General features: G+C 38.9%; 1 protein-coding gene across 1 annotated transcript; it reads left to right on the forward strand.

Moving 5' to 3' along the window:
- Window positions 1–595: 595 nt before the first annotated feature.
- LOC132084698 (protein-glutamine gamma-glutamyltransferase 5-like) lies at window positions 596–15525 on the forward strand. The gene is made up of 13 exons (XM_059489946.1): window positions 596–754; window positions 3063–3242; window positions 3563–3805; window positions 4736–4854; window positions 5379–5507; window positions 5745–5922; window positions 6865–6997; window positions 7707–7810; window positions 7913–8155; window positions 9557–9883; window positions 10746–10903; window positions 11224–11357; window positions 12291–15525. Exons 1-13 carry the CDS (start codon window positions 748–750, stop codon window positions 13981–13983), a joined length of 3648 nt encoding a protein of 1215 aa, XP_059345929.1. The 5' UTR covers window positions 596–747; the 3' UTR covers window positions 13984–15525.
- The last annotated feature ends 2596 nt before the right edge of the window (window positions 15526–18121 follow it).

Here is an 18121-nt window from a genome sequence, read left to right on the forward strand (position 1 = left end):
AACTGTGCTAGGAAATAAATACATACATAGTATAAAAAACTTATGTAATTTTCAGGTTAAATTTTATCATCAACTTCAATGCACTCTGCATATTTTACAATTTAGTTGGAAAAGTTTGTAGCTGATTGTTTTTGTTCTGACCTCCCCTTGGAGGGAGTGTTGTGCAATCTGTCTGAAAACTGGGCTTTCTGCTTACATTATGCTAAAAATGTCCACTGCTTATCATATTCTGAGAGTGTAAATTCAGCTTTAGTCTAATATTCCTTATTGTTTTCCATAGGTCTCTGAAGATGACTAGCCAGAAGGGAACAGTAGGTGCTGGTATTTATGGCAACTTTGGATGGCTACAAATAATGGCTTACCCTGAAATGTGTTTAGATTCATCCTGGCTTTAAAGTATTTTTGAGACAGGGCAAGCTGTGGGACACTGAGAGCACTGTGCTATAGGTGAGGTTACCAAGATCTCTTCCCTCCCTTCAGCCGCAGGACTCTCCCTAATAATGCTGGAAGTTAAAATGAATCATTTATGAGCATCAGTAGACACATGGGTGGGGCCTCTTTTAAAACTGGTATTTTGTTGATGCAACACGTGTGACGGCCTCTTAGTTCTGAATATAAGTGTTACTGAGAGGAAATTAGGTTGGTTGGCAGAGGAGATCAGCCAGACCTTGCAGTGCGCCTTGCTGAGGAGCTGGTATATCCACCAGTACTGTGCTTCAGACACCAGTACATGTAGAAGAAGAAAAAATGGAAGGTAAGTGTTTTGAAACTTTAATATCCCTTAAACTAGGACTGAAAACAGAAATAATTAAATGATCATGTGTACAGGCCTAAAAAACTGCACATATTTTTGTGTAGGGATTACTTGCATGTTTGGATGTTCTTTGTGGAACTAGAGAGAAAGGGAAAAAAACTACTTTTAAAAAAACTACTATGAAGGATAAAGCTATGGAAAAGATTTAGTGAAACAACAGTCAATTCTGAAAATAGGAAATATCATGGAAAAGAATAAACTTTATTGCTAGCATTAGTACAGAGTACTAGCTTTCAGTATTCTCATGCTAGAAGCAATTATTTTCCAGTGAATGTCTGACATATTCTGTCTTGAATGAAGGGAAAATATGAATTGATAGAGAAAACCCTGTGACTGGTATGGATAGTCAGGTTTCTCCCAGACCAGAGGCAGAAAACCAATAAGAAATGTGAAACTGAATTGCCTTTCGTATTTTTTCTGAGCTGTCTTTGCTTAAGAAAGTAATCATTAGCTCGTTTATGATCCAGTTGCGATACTTAAATCTGATAAGCAAACTGTGGGCTGACTTTAGAGAACACCCTGGGAAATGTAATACCTCAGCTCCCTGATGTTCCAGTTCTGCTGGATTACTGAGTGGATGAAGAGCAGTTGTCTTGGTTTATAAACACCTCCAGAGGCCAGGCAAGAATCAGGTTCTTTCAGTGTTCTTGACCGCAGGAATTTGCCATGTGTGCTATAAGTACTTTCGGTGTGACCAGGATACTTTTTGTTATGGTTGACAACTCTCATTAAGATATGAGATTTTCAGTTCAGTTCAGTTCAGTTCTGTTGCTCATTCTTGTCAGCAGGTATGTTGTATTCATGAGCAATAATGATGCAATGCACTCCTGTATTTTTTGGTTATTGTTGATCGTGTGCAAATTTTTATCATGGGTAGCACGCAGCTCTGCATTTGTTGCTGATCTCTGCTGAAGATCTGAATGACCAATGCATGACTAAGTTTAAATAGTTAGATGAGAAACAAGCTTATTTTTATTGAAGAAAAACAAATTAGAAAAAACTGCATTTTTTTTGCCTCTTCTCTACCTATTCCACCCGTTCCCACCCTCTCCCCAGTTAATTTAAATTATTATTTAATTCAGGATGTGATCCTGGGAAACTCCACTGATTTGTGTTAAAAATTTCCTGATCCTAAGGGCTTAGCTATGTGTCTCCCCTTGAGTGGATACACCCTTGGTTTTGGATAGGAAAAAGTATTTTCCCTTCAATATTAATTCTATAGGTACCCATGTAGTTAGAGAAGTTGCACTGTTAGATTTTTCTGTAGGCTAAGCAGGACCAAACTTAACACATTAATATTATAATAAAATACAAGACTTTGTACATCAGTAAAGCCAATTTCCAAAACTGCTGAGAATCTGTGGCTCCCATCATCTTCAATTAGAACAAAGAACTTTGGAAAATAAAAAGTTGTATGCAAATAAGTAAAGATGAATGTTGCCACCCATCCTTCTGGCTCCAGTGTCATAATTACTCCTATGAAATGACTGATATGCAAGCAGGATGCCTAAGGGGGAATCGGCCAAGATTTCTGTCAAGCTAATCACACCTGGGATAGATCGTCAGCATTTTAAAATGTCACAATTTGTGAATATTTCCTTTTCCATTAAGTTCCTCAATGATATCTGCAAACTTTTTTATGACTTTGGGAGTGCAGACTGAGACATCTGCATACATGTTTAACATTATTTTAAGTCTTGGATAGATATTTATACATATCTTTTTTTTCATAAATAATTTGGAGTGCCACTTAAGCTTTCAAATACATACATGTTATCAATTTTTTTATTTATTCTATTTATTTTTAAAATTTCTTTTATAAAAAAACTGAAACATCTCAAATGATAGCATGTGCAAAACTGTAGACAGAATTTTATAATGTGTGGAGAGACTTACAATGCAAAGTCAGTTTTTCATGTAGAGATACTAATATTGGCCTTCAGCATCAGGTATTTATAATACAATCAGGCACTATGTAAAAGAAGTGAAACTTGTAGCACAGCTACAAAAATCAAAGAGTTAGACAAGTTTCCATCTGCAAGCTAGGAAAGTAGTGAACTTGTAAAGGAACTTTTATGGATGTATATCTCAATTTAAGTCTCACTGAATTCTGAACAGTCTTGAATGTATTTTGAAAGAGTTATCTCTCTTTCATCGTTGTCTCCTCTGTCACTTAATCTTAACCACAGTCGAAGCTGGAACTTAATTATATGGGGCTTTTCTTTGTGCTCCTTTCTCTGTCCTGCAGTTATTGAGCTGGGAGAAGTCGACTTGAACTGTCCTTCCAACTGTCAAATACATAATACCCATTTCTTCGGAACTGACAGACAGATAATAAGGAGAGGGCAAGCCTTTAGCTTATATGCTCGCTTCCAAAATCGAGAATGGGATGACTCCGTGGACCAGGCTGCTTTCACCGTGGAGACAGGTAGTCACTCCCAAGCACTCTGCAGACTTTCATAGTCCTTTGTTGATTAACAATATTTCCCATAAACTTCAGAAGACTTCTTTCATAGTCTTCATATTCCCATAACCTACTCATGTTCTATGTGAAGAGACTACCTTCCCCTAAATCAGGTAGTTCTTCTAATATGTAAAGTTTTCTCACTCTGCTAGAGAAGTGACAAGTGAAAAAGAAATCCACCCTTGGGAGCTTCGCCTTGCAAATGATGCCTAAGCAAATTACCAGCCTTTTACATGTACTTTGTTTAGTAGTCTGATGGAAGTGGTTTTTATTTTCCTGAAAAGGCCTCAGACCCTGTGAATCAAATGAGACAAAATGCACCTTCCCAATGGGCAGATGTCTGGATCAAACCTGCTGGAGTGCTTCCTACAAAGTTCATCAGCCAAAATGCATCAGTATCAGCGTGTTTCCTCCTTCCAACGTCTGCATTGGCCGTTATATTCTCAATATGCAAATCACATCTTGTGGTCACACATACCAGCGGTGTCTTGGAGATTTTTATGTCCTTTTTAACCCTTGGTGTGCAGGTAAGAACTCTAATGACAATCAGATTGTTTTAAGAAAAAAAAACTAGTGATGAGTAAAACTGTAGAAGATATTTATTATTTACCTGGTGCGTAAAGGATGTAGTAACAGAAACAATGAGAATCAAGGAGAGACTTAATTCTGTTCTTTTTAATCTTTTTCCTCCAAATTCAAGACTGTCTCAAGCCATTGTTTCAATTTTTTTTTTAGTGGTAGTAGGGGTGAGGTATAATTTTTTTTTCCCACAACTACTACAGTATCTTGACAGGACAGAAAGCACTGGGAAGTTTCCTCTGTTTGTCAGGAAACACATTTTTGCTGTGAGAGTGACTGAGCAGTAGCACAGGCTGCCCAGAGAGTTTAAGGAATCTGCATCCTTGGAGATATTCAAAAGCCATCTGGATATGGCCTGGGGAACTGGCTGGAGGTTGGACCAGATCACCTCCAGAGGCCCCTTCCAACTTCAACCATTTTGTAATTCTGTGAATACTGTGTTGTCATCATAAAATAATACAGTACAAATACAAATTAAATTCTTTAGATCTGGCTCAGGTAGCAAGCAATTCTGGAGTCTGTAGGACCTTGCCAAAATCATTACATGACAAATACTCACATTGTCTGTGCTGATTTGATCTAAATCAGATACACAACTCTATGTTGCTGAGTGTTTGACTTGTAGAACAGCTTAGTGTGAAGATAAATTGCAAACTCCTCCATTAATGTGTTTTACAGCAGGGAGAGATTTAATAAAGATATTATCTAGCTGTAAGTAGGAATGAGTTTTCTGTGAGTGCTTAAAGAGCCCACAACCTTCAACATAAAAGTATACATCAAAAACTGGTAGTAAAGGAGAGAGGGATCCAGTGATGCAGAAACACAGAAGTACCAAAAAGGTATATTTTGTCTGAATGAAAGCTCTTCATCTTTTCCAGATGATCCTGTATATTTGGACAATCAGGCCCATAGAGAAGAATATGTTCTGAATGAACATGGCATACTGTATGAAGGAGTTCACAAGCACATAACCTCTCGACCATGGCACTTTGGACAGGTATATTTTTAATACTTGTTCAGAAATAGATGACATCCATATACTGATAAATGAAGTGTCGTTTGTATTTTTTCAGAAATGCATACCCTATTTGTAGTGCAAAGGCTTTTAGGATCAGTTCAGACTATGCATACATGAACCAAAATGTCTGAAAATTTCACTGTAGCCCAAATAACTGGAACAAAGTTTTATCTAGTAAAATGAGGGAAATTGCACAATGTTCTGGGAACAGGTGGAACAAACACTGTGCTTCAGAAGGAAAATTATTCCATTGGTCAAACATAAGTAAAAATGACATGTTTTTGCCTTTGGTTTTCCTTCAGGCAGATAGGCAATATCATGCAGACCACTAGGAGTTGTGCTTGATTTAACAAAAAAAAAAAAAAAAAAAAAGAAAATAAAAAACAAAGGCAGGAGAGGTGAAAAGCAATTCATATAATTGAAAAAGACTGGATTATTGATAAGAAAGTTACTTTAGCAACATCAGCATACCATGATGCCTATTTATCATTTTTTTTCCTCAGTTTGAAGATGGGATTCTGGACATTTGCTTGAAGATCTTAGATATGGGTGCGAGTTACCATCACGGCTCTGATCGTGACCACTGCTGGCGCAATGACCCCGTGCATGTCAGCATGGTGGTGAATCACATGGTAAGATCCGTGGGCGTGTGAGACCTCTGAATAGATCAGGTCACACGTCATTATATTGTAGAAGGACAGACTGCACAGTAATCTAACGCAGCAGGTGAGCAGGGGAAATCCTTCCTGTGCTCAGATTCACAGGAAAATTAAACTTTTAATGCTAATCTCTGAAGATTTTGAGACATGCTTAGAATGTAAAGACATGGTCGGCCATTTGAAAAGGTTGTTTTTCTTTTCTCTTTCTAGATAAGCAGCCATACCACTAACAGTATCATGAAGATTCCAGAAAACAGTGATTACCTGAAAGGAACAAAGCCATTTTCCTGGAATGGAAGTGTCCCTATTCTACAGCAGTGGTACAGTGGTAGATGCAGGCCGGTCAGATATGGGTACTGTGGATCTCTTGCTTCAGTCATGTGCACAGGTATGATAGTTCAGTTTGCCTTTACCTAGTTTACAGAGAAAAGAAGAAAGAAAAGAAGGATCAAAAACTTCTGACCCTAAAAACTACTTGAATAATTTCACTTGTAAGAATTTTACTAGAAAAGAAATGAAATATTTTTCTCATGCTCCTGATAAAGTGTTTATTATCAACCTATTGCTTTCCTATACAGGTTGAAGAACAAGAAAAGTAGTTCTACCTTCTCTGTGACCTTTATATTATGCAGTTATCAATACTGAAACTTTTATTAAAACACAGAGCAAGTGCAGCATTGTTGAATCATAGAGTAATTGGGGTTGGAAAGAACCAACACAACCTCCACAACCCCATTGCAGAGCCAAAATTTATGCTTTGGGTGATGTTTGAAGGATAAGAAAAAACATTAAGTTAAGAACAGGAAGATCTATAGTAATGTCTGCCCCAAAACACAAGAGTATTTGGCTATATTTTCCTTTTAATGCAAAAGTTTAGATAATAGTGCACTAAACTCTACAGACAGATGAGCTCAGTTCCAGCTTTATACTATTTATCTACTGAACCTACTTCTACATTGAATGAAGAAAGTTAAATTGAAGTCCTGTAGGTGAATCTATGTGTACCACACTATTTATAAAAAAAAAAATGTTTTATTAATTCAGAATCAGGTTAATGATTTCTGAACTTAAACCATCTATTTTTGTGGATGTTTTTGGTTTTTATTTTAAGATGGAAGAATAAAAAAGCATTCCTTTCTGTTAGGCTTTATTTCAAACTACTTTTCAAGAACTAAAAAGAATTTTGAAGATACTGGACCCAAATATTGCTTCCTATCCATTGTGTTTCTATAACTGCAAATTAGAATATAAGATAATAATTTATAAATAAGTGAAGAATTTGACTGACTAATTGTGATTTGTAATGATTTATTCATATTTTTTCTTACAGTGATGAGATGTTTGGGAATTCCAAGCCGTGTTGTCACAAGCTTCTGTTTTCCTTGCTCAATTGAAAATCCCCTTGGTATCAACGAGATTTTTGACTCTACTGGTAAAAACCTGTGTGGCAAAGACAAACTATGGTAAATAAGAAAAATATAAAGCTCTGTTTTCCTTTTAAAAATTACATTATAGGAAAACCGATATAAATTCAGCAGATCATGTCTCTCTTTGGTGTATCTCTTTCTTTATCTGGGTAATGCTCTTCAGTTTCCAAATAATGCATTTCAAAACCACGACATTACTAAAGCAGTAGTCTACCCAGTCTAGATTTTCAAAAAAGAAAAATGCAGAACCTCTTGTGAGAATCCATGCTGCCTGGTTATCACTCTCAGCTGAAAAAATAAGGCCATCAAGCTTAGAAGCCATAAAAGTGTACAGTAGATCATTAAATGCTAGGGAAAATTTATCCCTAATATGGACTTTTATCTCCAATCACAATCACTTGGTTGATACCTGTGCTGTCCTCCTGATGCTCCTTGTAATGGACTGTTTAATTCTTATAAATCTTTCAATGCCTGTTAAACTTAATCTAAAGAACTGTGTTGTCATGTTATCTAATAAAAGAAACATGTTTTGCAATCAGGTCTGTGGGGTTCTGGAACAAATTTCCAGCCTGAGAGATATAAAGTGAACAAAACCACTCCTGTCATAAATGTCATTAACAGTGTTTAGAGATACAAAATTTTCAGTTGATCAAAAAATTATCGCTGACATGGTTTTCCTCTGTCATAGGTGTTAAATTTGGTAATCCAAGAGACACCTTTAACTGAATATTCCTTCATTCTACAGGCGATACCACTGCTGGAATGAATCTTGGATGGCTCGCAGAGATATAAATCAGTGCTGTGGTGACTGGCAGTGTCTGGATCCAACGCCTCTGGAAACAGGAAGAGGTAATTTTATTACAGTTGGAATAATTTTACTCAGATTATGTTGCTGAGTTTCCCTGCTATTCAGGTTTCAATGTATTATAACATTTTTCTTCTCTGGTTTAGGTTCAGCTTGCAGTGGTCCTACATGGGTTCGGAGCATCAGGGAAGGGGAACTGGACTTGGATTATGATGGTCATCACATGTTTTCTCGAGTAAATTCAAATTATGTTGGCTGGCTTTCCCAAAACAATGCCAAAAGAACAAAATTTTTCTGTGACACGTGGCCATGTGGACAACGCCTAATCACCAAGAGTGTTGGCAGTGAGCAATTTGAAGATATCACTGGAGCTTACAAGTATGAGCTAGGTATGACGAAAACATATTGAATGGGTTAGAGGAAATTATACAGGCTAATCATATAAAAGTATCAAAGTAATCTCTCCTGTGTTTAAATGTGCAGAACAATCTGAAATTTTCTTTTCATTTTTGAGAAAGGCAGATGCTTTTCTCTTCAAAGGTCTTGATTTTAAAACTTCGAAATATATTTAGATGATTCAAACAAAGCACATACTAATGGATAGGATAGGATAGGATAGGATAGGATAGGATAGGATAGGATAGGACAGGACAATTTCAGCTGGAAGGACCTACAATGACCATCTCATCCTGGCCACATGTCAGGACTAAATAAAAGTTGAAACATACTATTAAATATCTCTTTTTAAGGCACTGACAACCATGGCCCATCAACCACCTCCTTAGGAAGTCTGTTCTACTGTTTGACCAGCCTCACAATAAAGAAATTGTTCCTAATGTCTAGACTAAACCTTCCCGGGCACAGCTTTGAACCATTCCCATGCTTCCTGTCACTGGACACCAGGAAAGAGCTCAGCACCTCCCCTTCCACTTCCTCTTCTCAGGAAGCTAAGAAGAACAATGAGGTTGCTGCTCAGCCTGCTTTTCTCCAAACTAGACAAAGCCAAAGTTTTTTACCTGTTCTTAACAGGATGTGCATTCCAGCCCTTAAAATAACACCGTTTATATGTATATGTTTTGGTCTCACCTTGAAAGTAGTTTAAAATATTAGCAGACTCGAGATAATTTAAAAAAACCCCACAAATTCTTCTAAACCTAGGATTAACACCTTACTGGTTGCTTCTTGTACTGGGTCTGTCAGAAAATCTGCTTACTTACTGAATTCCTGTACTATTAGCATATTCTGCTGCTCTTACTTTGGGGTTACTGATTTTCATATTCCAGTAGACAGGAGGAGTTCAACTAGCAAGACTGCATAAAGGAATGAACAGTAGATCACAGCTGATTGTAGCTCTGTGGGGATTTTTGTTTATTTTCGGTTGATTGGTTGGAAAACAATTGACAGTTTCTTTGTTTTAATGGCATATTTTGTCTTTTCAGAGAATGGTAGCATCTCGTATTCACCCTTATCCTTTTAGAGTTATATTTTCAGTTTTGTACTAACTATACATTTTGAGATTTACATCACTATTTTTTATATTTAACTACTTAAAAGTAAAATAAGATTTATAATTTTTTCTTTTTTTTTCCCTGAGGTGTTCATTTTCTTCCATGCATTCAGTCTGCTGTATCTCATATTTCATTATCTGGTACATTCGTTCTACAACAACCTGCTACTTTGGGTTTCAGGAAGAAGAAGCAATAAATTTAATTATCTTTATTATTTGGGTAGAATAATAATAGGGTTCTTGTGCCTCCAGCAGATTCATTATCATATATCCTCTTCAACAGGTTCTGTGAAAAACAAAGAAGCCTATTACCGGGCTTACAGAAGGATTCACCCAGGGTACTGCAACGCTTCCAACTGTCATATAGACAGAGAGCTGTCATCTCTGAAAAACCCATTTCTGAGTGACTCTGGAATTAACATGAGGTTAAAGATGGCCAACTGCCCAATGTATGGTGAAGATGTCCAGCTGAACTGGCTGCTTGAAAATTTGCGTAATGAGAACAAAACCCTGAAGTTCAATTTGTGCGCGCAAATTATAACCTACAGTGGTGTCCCGATGGATCAGTTTTGGAAAGACTGTGTGAATGTCACATTGGGTCCAAGGGAAGGTAAGAGGGTGAAATTGTCTAACACTCTGCTGTTTTTCAGAGCTAGTTGGTTTTCAGGATCTGTGGAGACTTCCTAATAGTGGTGGGAAGTGAGATGTGCAGTGGTAAATATTTACAGCTGAATTCCCTTTAGGGTGATCACTCAAAAATCAACACCACGTCAATACTACATGTATAGTGACAAGTAAATTGTAGTCTTTCCTTAATTTCTCAAGGTTTAGAGATACTTATGATAGTTTAAAAAATTGTTTCATTGAAATTTCAATTCTGGACTCTATACAAAGATAAAGCTGCAGCTGTCTATCAGAAAAGCAATGTTTTCTTTGGCCAGACGGTATCAGCCAGTGCAAAACACTTGCTTAGAGCACCTAGGCATACCATATGCTGGGAAGTGAAGATGTGTAGCAGAACATAAACACCTGTTTTCACAGGTAATGTCTTTTTTCTGGAAGAAACAAGATCTCTTTCATTAAACCACACCATTATAAGACAAAATTTCATACTGAGATTAAAATTCTATTTTATGAGGCTTTAATTTGCCTCATAAATTATTTGAATTATTGTTTTAAGAATTGCGCTGGGAGGAAAGATTCCAAATTTTGCTTAATAATTATCATCATTATTATCATCAACTAATCTTGCAAATTCACTAATAGATGAATTGAAAACTGCGAAACTGATTGCTGAAGATAGGAATGTATCACTCTAAGTTAGGAAAAAATTCTGTCCATTTTCAAAGATGCCATGATAACTTAATGCTTAATTAAGCCATTGTCAGCATGAGTTAAACTTTAGGGGGAAGGAAAGTGGAAATATTAATAAAAAATACAGAAAAATAAAAGAAAAAAAATTTGTTTTACAGTGAAAAAAATTCCGCTGTGTATATCATATAATCAATATGGACCTTATCTCTGTGATCACAACATTATGAAAGTGGTTGCTGTCTCAGACCCTGAGTGTGGAGAAATTCTGATGGTGAGCAGGGATATTGTGGTCAACAGACCACCTGTTATTGTAAAGGTAAGTAACTTTAATTATGGAATTTGGGATCTAAGGAACAGACCTGGGGACTCTTATTGGCCACTTCCTAAGTACAATGCAAATAATCTTGAAATATTTTACATTTTTCTTCTATATTATTGCCTTTTTAAAATATAGTGAGATTGGTGTGATTTTTAAAGTAAAACAGTTGACTTAGTAATGTATAGAGATCATAGAAGCATGTAAAAAAGAAATGCATATTAATAATACTTTAATTTTTACCCTTCCATTTATTTACCTCATTGTCAATTTTGTAAGGATTAAAAATCATAAAATGTGTTTATTTATTTTTTAACTAGCTACTGAGCCAACCCAGACTGAAAGTACCATGTACAGCAGAGATCTCCTTCTGTAATCCTCTCCAGGAGGACATGAAGAATTGTGTAATGACATTAGAAGGCTGTGGTTTATTCAAAGAGCCAATGACCATTGAGTAAGTTCATCAGTTCTTGAAATGGGGACAATATTGGGGTTTGACTAAAGTGTGCAAGTTCAGAACAGGTTTTGAGAGAGAAAATAGTTCTGATATTTTTGATGTTTAGCACATGAACAGGACTCCATTAAAAGCCTCACTCCTCTTGAAACTGATCATTTAAAGCTGGCAAGGAATGCTGCTGCTTCATTTTTCTCAAGATTTAATTTAAGTGGGTGCATCAAATATCTGTCTGCACACTTCTCTTTACAAGAAGTACTAGCTAGGTCCCCCATCCCTTACAATCTTATTGAATTTATAATAAAATTCCTCTAAATATTCATGAACTGGCACTAACCACATATAGGAACAATTAGAGAACGACAGTGAGAAATAGCAATATGCATTCTAAGCTCATAACACGTTAATCACAGGAAACTGGAAGCTTTCGAGATGGTGTAACATTCTAGTAAAAGTAGCTGTTCATTAATATGCATTGCTTCTCTTCATGACAAGGAGAACAGACAAAAGTATGACTAGTTTTGAGGGCAAGAAGTTAAGAACTGTTCTCACTGAATAGTAATGAACTGGATTCCACAAAGCTGCCCTGTTGAACTGCTGGAAATGGTAAGCAATAAATACACCTTTAAGGCAGAAGGGTGCTGCATTTTTTAAGAATTCAAGTCAGTACCACAAATGGTTTTCCAATTCCCATTACAGAAGTGACTATGGGAGTCTTCCAAATCTTCTCTTGGGACAAAAGCTTTCCCATGCTTTTCACAACAGAGAATATGGGGTTTTTTGGAAAAAGACAAGAATAACAAAATTGTCATAACAGTTTGTTTCTAAAGTATGGCATAGCAAACCAAATTTATTTGTGTGCTCATCTTGTAGTGCTTAGGTCTCTGAGAGCTAAGGATTAGGGTCCTAATTATTTTTTTTGTCTTGCTCCAGTTTGGGAACGCTGGCATCCAACCAACAGGCACGGACCATCGTGGAGTTTACACCTTACAGGCTTGGCTGCCACCGGCTCCTGGCCAACCTCGGGTGCCACAAGTTTGCCTACTGCAAGGGATGTGCCAAAGCTGAAGTGTGCTGCTCGGCAGGCCAGAACGGTGTCCTGCCCATCGGCCAGAACGGGTCACTCCCCGTGTGTGAGAATGGCTCCGTCCCCATGAACGGCTCTGGGGGAGCCGGAACGGCTGTCCCTGTGGCAGACCCTGCCTTCAACTCCATGTGTGAATATATATGTATCCCAGTGTGCAACCCAAACTGCAGCGCAGGGGGACAGCCTGTGTACGACTTTGTGTACCTCCCTGCAGGCCATCCCTTATGCAACACCATCTGCAACCAAGGCTTCAATCCCAGCATCAATCCCGGTTTTGAGATGGGATGCGATCCTGGCTTCCGTGTCATATGCGAGACTGTGCCTCCTGCTACGTGTGCTCCAATGGCTCCATCCATGTACAGCGCCATGCCAGCCCCAGCATCCAACCCTGTTTGCACCACTATGCCTCGCGTGGTGTTTGAGACAGGTCCTGCTCCCACACACCCCGCTGGAGGTGGAGGGGGGCCGATGTCCTATTCTGTTTCTGTCCCCGCGAATAATGCGGTGAGTGCGCTGCTGACCCACTTCATGGGTGGCCCCAGTCCCAATGGGGCAACCCAAGCAGTCCCTATGACTGCTCCGCCATCCTACTCCATGTGCTCTCCAGTAATCCACACCATTGGCAACCCCATCCAGTCTGCAACTCCCCTTTCAGTGCCCGGTGCCTCCATCTCACACGTCGTTTGCAGCTCCACACCCTCTCCCAGCACCCAGCCTCAGTGCGGCCCAGGGGCCACGCTGTCCTCCCAGCCCCTGAATGCCGCCGTAGCGCACGGCCTGTGCTCCCCGGTGGCCTCCCCGGTGCCCCGCGCTGCTGACCGCAGCAGCACCCCGACAGTGCTGCAGGTGGGCACTGCCTCCGCATCCCGCTCGCTGTGCTCCCCGGCGCCCCAGCGTCCCGTGGGACCCCCGGCCTCGCACTCGCTGTGCTCCCCGGCCCCCCGCCCCGTCGGGCCCCCCGCCGCCCACTCCCTATGCTCGCCCAGCTCCGCCTCGCTGGTGGCCGTGGGGGCCCGCCCCGCCAGCTCGCCGGCCGTTCAACCCTTGGACTCCTCGGCTGCGGCCTGCCTGCCGTGCTCCCCATCGCCGAGGCCCCTGGCAGGTCCCACAGCCCGCTCGCTCTGTGCCCCCACCTCTCGCTCCCTCTCCCAGCTTGTGGGCACCTCTGGCTCTCGCTCCTTATGTGGCTCTCAGTGGGGCCCTTCCTATGAGAGCACCTCTCGCTTTGGCTCCACGTGGGCTCCCACCTCCCGATCGTTGTGGAGCCCCGAGGGGCGCTTGGGCTACTCCTCGACCCGTGCCACCTACGGCACCCTTTCACGCCCTCCCTACAGCTCCTTAAACCGCTCGTCCTACACCTTGTCCCGCCCTGGCTACGCTACCCTACCCCGCTCCGCCTCCCCCTCTCCCTCTGCCTACGCCGCCCTGACTCGCTCCGGCTCCTGCCCCTCTGGCAGTACCCTGGCTCTGGCAGGGTCCCGCCGGCCCTGGAGTCCCACAAGGAGCACTCTCACTTATTTCAGACGCAAATATCTGTAACGGCGAGTAACCTGGGAAAACCTGAAGCCAGTGAAATAAAGCCTGCGTGCAGATGCTTTACAAGAGGTTAGAAATAGGGTGATGAAGAGCAGCGTGCTGCTCCTGAGCATTTATCTATGGATTTGAGATGTGCCAGAAAGCAGGCTGTGAGCCAACTGCTGAGGGATGCATTGGATGTAATACTTGTATGTCTTGAGATACGGTACGGTGGAAATGACAAATGAATGTGCTCCCTGCGGAGCCGTCGTGACAATAGTGGCACGGTGCAGGTAATCAGACTTACTTGCTCAGTGAAGCTGTTTTATAAATGATGTGCTTTCACTCTCTCTTCTCTTGATTTTTTGCAATGCACATTTCTCAGATCTCCCTGGGCTACAGCACTCATAGCAAATCTATCTCCCTGCATGAAATGTGCTGTCCTTGGGATGCTGCAGAGGTGACAGCAGACGTGTCTTATGTCTCACCTAACAGACACTGGGCCCCTGAACCCCAGCATTTTTGTGGCTCAGGTCAGTTCTGTGTGCACACTGTTTCCCTAGTTGTGTAACACTGAAAACTGCAGAGGTCACAGAGCAACTAAACCATTACAAATCAGCTGAAGAGTTTAACTGCATCTTTTTTTAATCTTTTTTTCCTTTTTAAAATAGTAATTTTAGTTTTACTACTCTTGATGTATTAGAGACCTAGTATCAAGAATACAGAGGTCGTGTTAGAAAGTCTGAAAAACTCAATGAATAATCAATACAATATATTGGCTCTCACAACTGACTGTTTTTCATAGAGCATATTTCAAAAATTTTCTCACATACCTTGTAGGCATTTAGGTTACTAGGAAAGGCTCTAATTCCACAGCTGTGCCTTTTTTTGTATAGCTAGGAAAAGTCTGCCACTAGACCTGAAATTAGAAAAAAAAGTATGATGTTATCCTTCCTTTCCAACATGCAGTCCTCCCAGGTAAAAGTTTTCAAGAAGGTGAATGAAATGTACTGCGTCTTCTTCAGATGATGGTACTGGTACTGTGCTAACCTTCTCCAGGTGTTTTAGGAGTTGAAATTATACATTTTCATAGTGAAACTATCCCTGAATTTTAGATTTGCTCATAAGAATTTTGGATTTACTAACAACACCTCCCATCCCTCCATTATTTGTCTTTAGTAAAGTAGTCCATTAATTTAGTAGCAAGTGTTAGTGGGGTTTTGTGATAAGGTAGTTTTGCTGGTGCTGCAGAATCTTCACAGCCATGTAGCAATAGTATTTCAGTAGTATCATTGTAGTTTACACCCCTATGTGATGAGATTGAGTAACCTTCTGAGGATTTTGAGATAGTGTGGTGTCAGATGGTCGCTATGAACATGGCAACACTATCAACTGCATAGTAATTCTGAGTAGGGTAGACTAAAGATTTGCCTAGATATTGTAGTAGAGTGATCATAACTCAGTGTCTTGTTTTTTTACACAGTTTCAATAGTCTGCGTTAGATATGTGCTGAGAATTTCTTTGCCTGACTGACAATAAAAATAAAAATTTAAAAACCACCTGTCATTCTATTGTTTTGGTTTCTTTTTTTTTTTTTTTTCAGTAATACTGCTTAAAAAGTGAAGACTAAATCTCTGCAAGTGAACTGGTTTGTGATATCTTCCCTCCACTTCATTTCTGTTAAATTTCCTGTTCTTTTCCTCAAGGTACGAAAACTAGGCTTCAGAATAAGATCTGAAGTTAGGGGAAATCTGTGGATTTCTTACTTTACCTGAAATACTCAGTTTGATGTTAGAGGAAAAATGAAGCCATCCTCTTTTCTCTCAATAAACATTTCCACTTGTTGCATGAGTTTTTCCTTTGCTCTGTAAAACTTTCAATCCGCAGAAATGCCAAAATGAGCAAACCTTTGGGTGTCAGAGGAAGAGATAGATAAGATACTGACAGTATTTCCTAAAGAAAAATTGTGATTTATTTTTAAAGTGTTAATAGTACATGATAGCTACATAATTCTCAAATGACATTTCATATTCCTTTTCCCAGTAGTGGCATGACTTCTCTGGTGTACTTAATTTCTGAGAAAGAGCCTGACTGCATATTTCAGAAGCTCCAAAGTTTTGGTCATTGGAGTTGTTGAGAGCATGTGCAACCTCAACTCACACTCTTTCTGCCATGTATACCGAATATGCATTGCTTTTGAAAAATGGAGTAAGTTCGTTCTAACTAGAGCCATAGGGGAAGGCAGAAATCCTTTAGGTTCAAAATTGTTCTAATACTGAATAAATGATGTTGAGGCTGTTGTTGTCTCATAAAGCATGATATTAACAAGGGATAGCTTGTAGTATTTTATCAAAGTCCATTGTACAGTCTCTTACTCACTGGGGGGGCAGAGGGGGTGGGCAACATGTGGACAAATAAAGAAAAAGAGCCCCCAAACCAATAATGACAAAAAGCCCAAAAACCAGCAGAATTTAAATTATCTTCATCTTAGGCATCTCTGAATGGAAGGCTCTAACCTATATTTTATAAGGTAGTTCCTTTGTCAGGAGACATGTTTTAAATGTCCACAAAATTTCTGTTGTGTTTGTGGTGGCTTGGTTTGTTTGTCTTTTTTTTGCCACAGCTGGCAAAGTCAGACCAAAATGACTGTCTCAATTATACTTTCTTGCAGTAAAACCCACAAGAAGCTTTTTTTTTTGCCTACTGTATTAAATATATTGAAGATTAACAGTATACAGTAATGTGGTGTGATACATAAATAAGTTTATTTTAGAGAATGAAAAGCCAACTCAAGCATGACAGTTATAGTAGTCAGAAATTAAATACAGTACTGTCATATTTATGTGTTCAGGAATAAATTTCTAATTTTAATCTCAGTTCAGGCATGAATTTTATTTAAGTGAGGGAAATATATTCACATTTTTCCCCAGGCGATGAATGTGAAAGAAGGTGTTTGCTCATGCATTGTTATAGTTACCCTTTCTGTGGTTTAAAAGGTATAAATGGGACTCGTGGAATTTACTTTTGTGTCCAGCTAAAATTAGGTTGTATTTAGTTTAGAGATGAGGAAAATTACCATTCTAATATGTGGTAATTTTCAGTTCTTATCCCTAACAGTTCATTAGACCTTTACAAATCATTTTTAAATGAGAAGTTTCTGTGATTTATCTGCAAGTTAATGGTTTCACTTTAGGTTTGTGTTTCTTTGGACATTTGCTGACAGCATACCATAAAATACTGGAGTGAAATGTGATTTATTTTTATATATTCCATTACCTGAAAGAAAAATGTTCAAAGGTATAACTCAATGGACAAATTTCCTACCTAGCATTAGTTATAGAGGTAAATTAAATTCTATGTATTGTATCAGACAGGAAGGTTAAATTAAAGAAACACTGTAGTAATTTTATTTAGTGTTAAAATAAGCCAGAATACTTTGGAACATATACTATGAATTGTATAAAAATAAAGCAATTAAATATGCTGACCAGGAAAATGTGAAAATATTCAAAATGCAAAAAATAACAAGGATTTATTTATTTATTAAACAGCAATTTTATGTCACCTATTGTATACTTCCATTATATCTGACTTTTCAAAAGTTGATTCCTTCATGCTGCATTTCCAGAGGTGTTTTTGCAGACCTAAGAAAAAGTCTTTGTTTGTAGAAGGAAATCCTATTCAAACACTTTACAGGTATCCCTGCTCTTTCTTTCCTTCAATGCCTTAATGGGAGGAATTTCTTCCTCGCCTTTATATATTCTTCCTTCCTCTTTGTCTTTGAACTGCAAAGTACAGTGTGCTTTTATGCTTATTTGTGTTTAATAACTTTCTGACTCTGAATAACACTGAAATAGAAGTTTAGTACAAGATACTAATGCAGGGCTGAAAGCAGAAACTGTTCCCAACCCAAGGATCAAATACAGTGTATGTGAACAGCTGAGCCCTCATTACTATTCTGTTACTTGTTTATAGAAATGATTAAGTCTGCTACGACATTAATTTGGATTTTAAATTATGTTTTGTAACTAACTGGCCACACCTAACTTTTCAACTAATCATAACTTTTTCTTCTTCTCTCCTGAGAAAAGTTGCTGTTGATGGTGTTCAGTAGATGGCTTTGTTTATTTGAGCAATCTCTACCTTTTTGTGTATTCACTAC

Source organism: Ammospiza nelsoni, chromosome 1 (assembly GCF_027579445.1).
Source record: "Ammospiza nelsoni isolate bAmmNel1 chromosome 1, bAmmNel1.pri, whole genome shotgun sequence".
NCBI lineage: Eukaryota > Metazoa > Chordata > Aves > Passeriformes > Passerellidae > Ammospiza > Ammospiza nelsoni.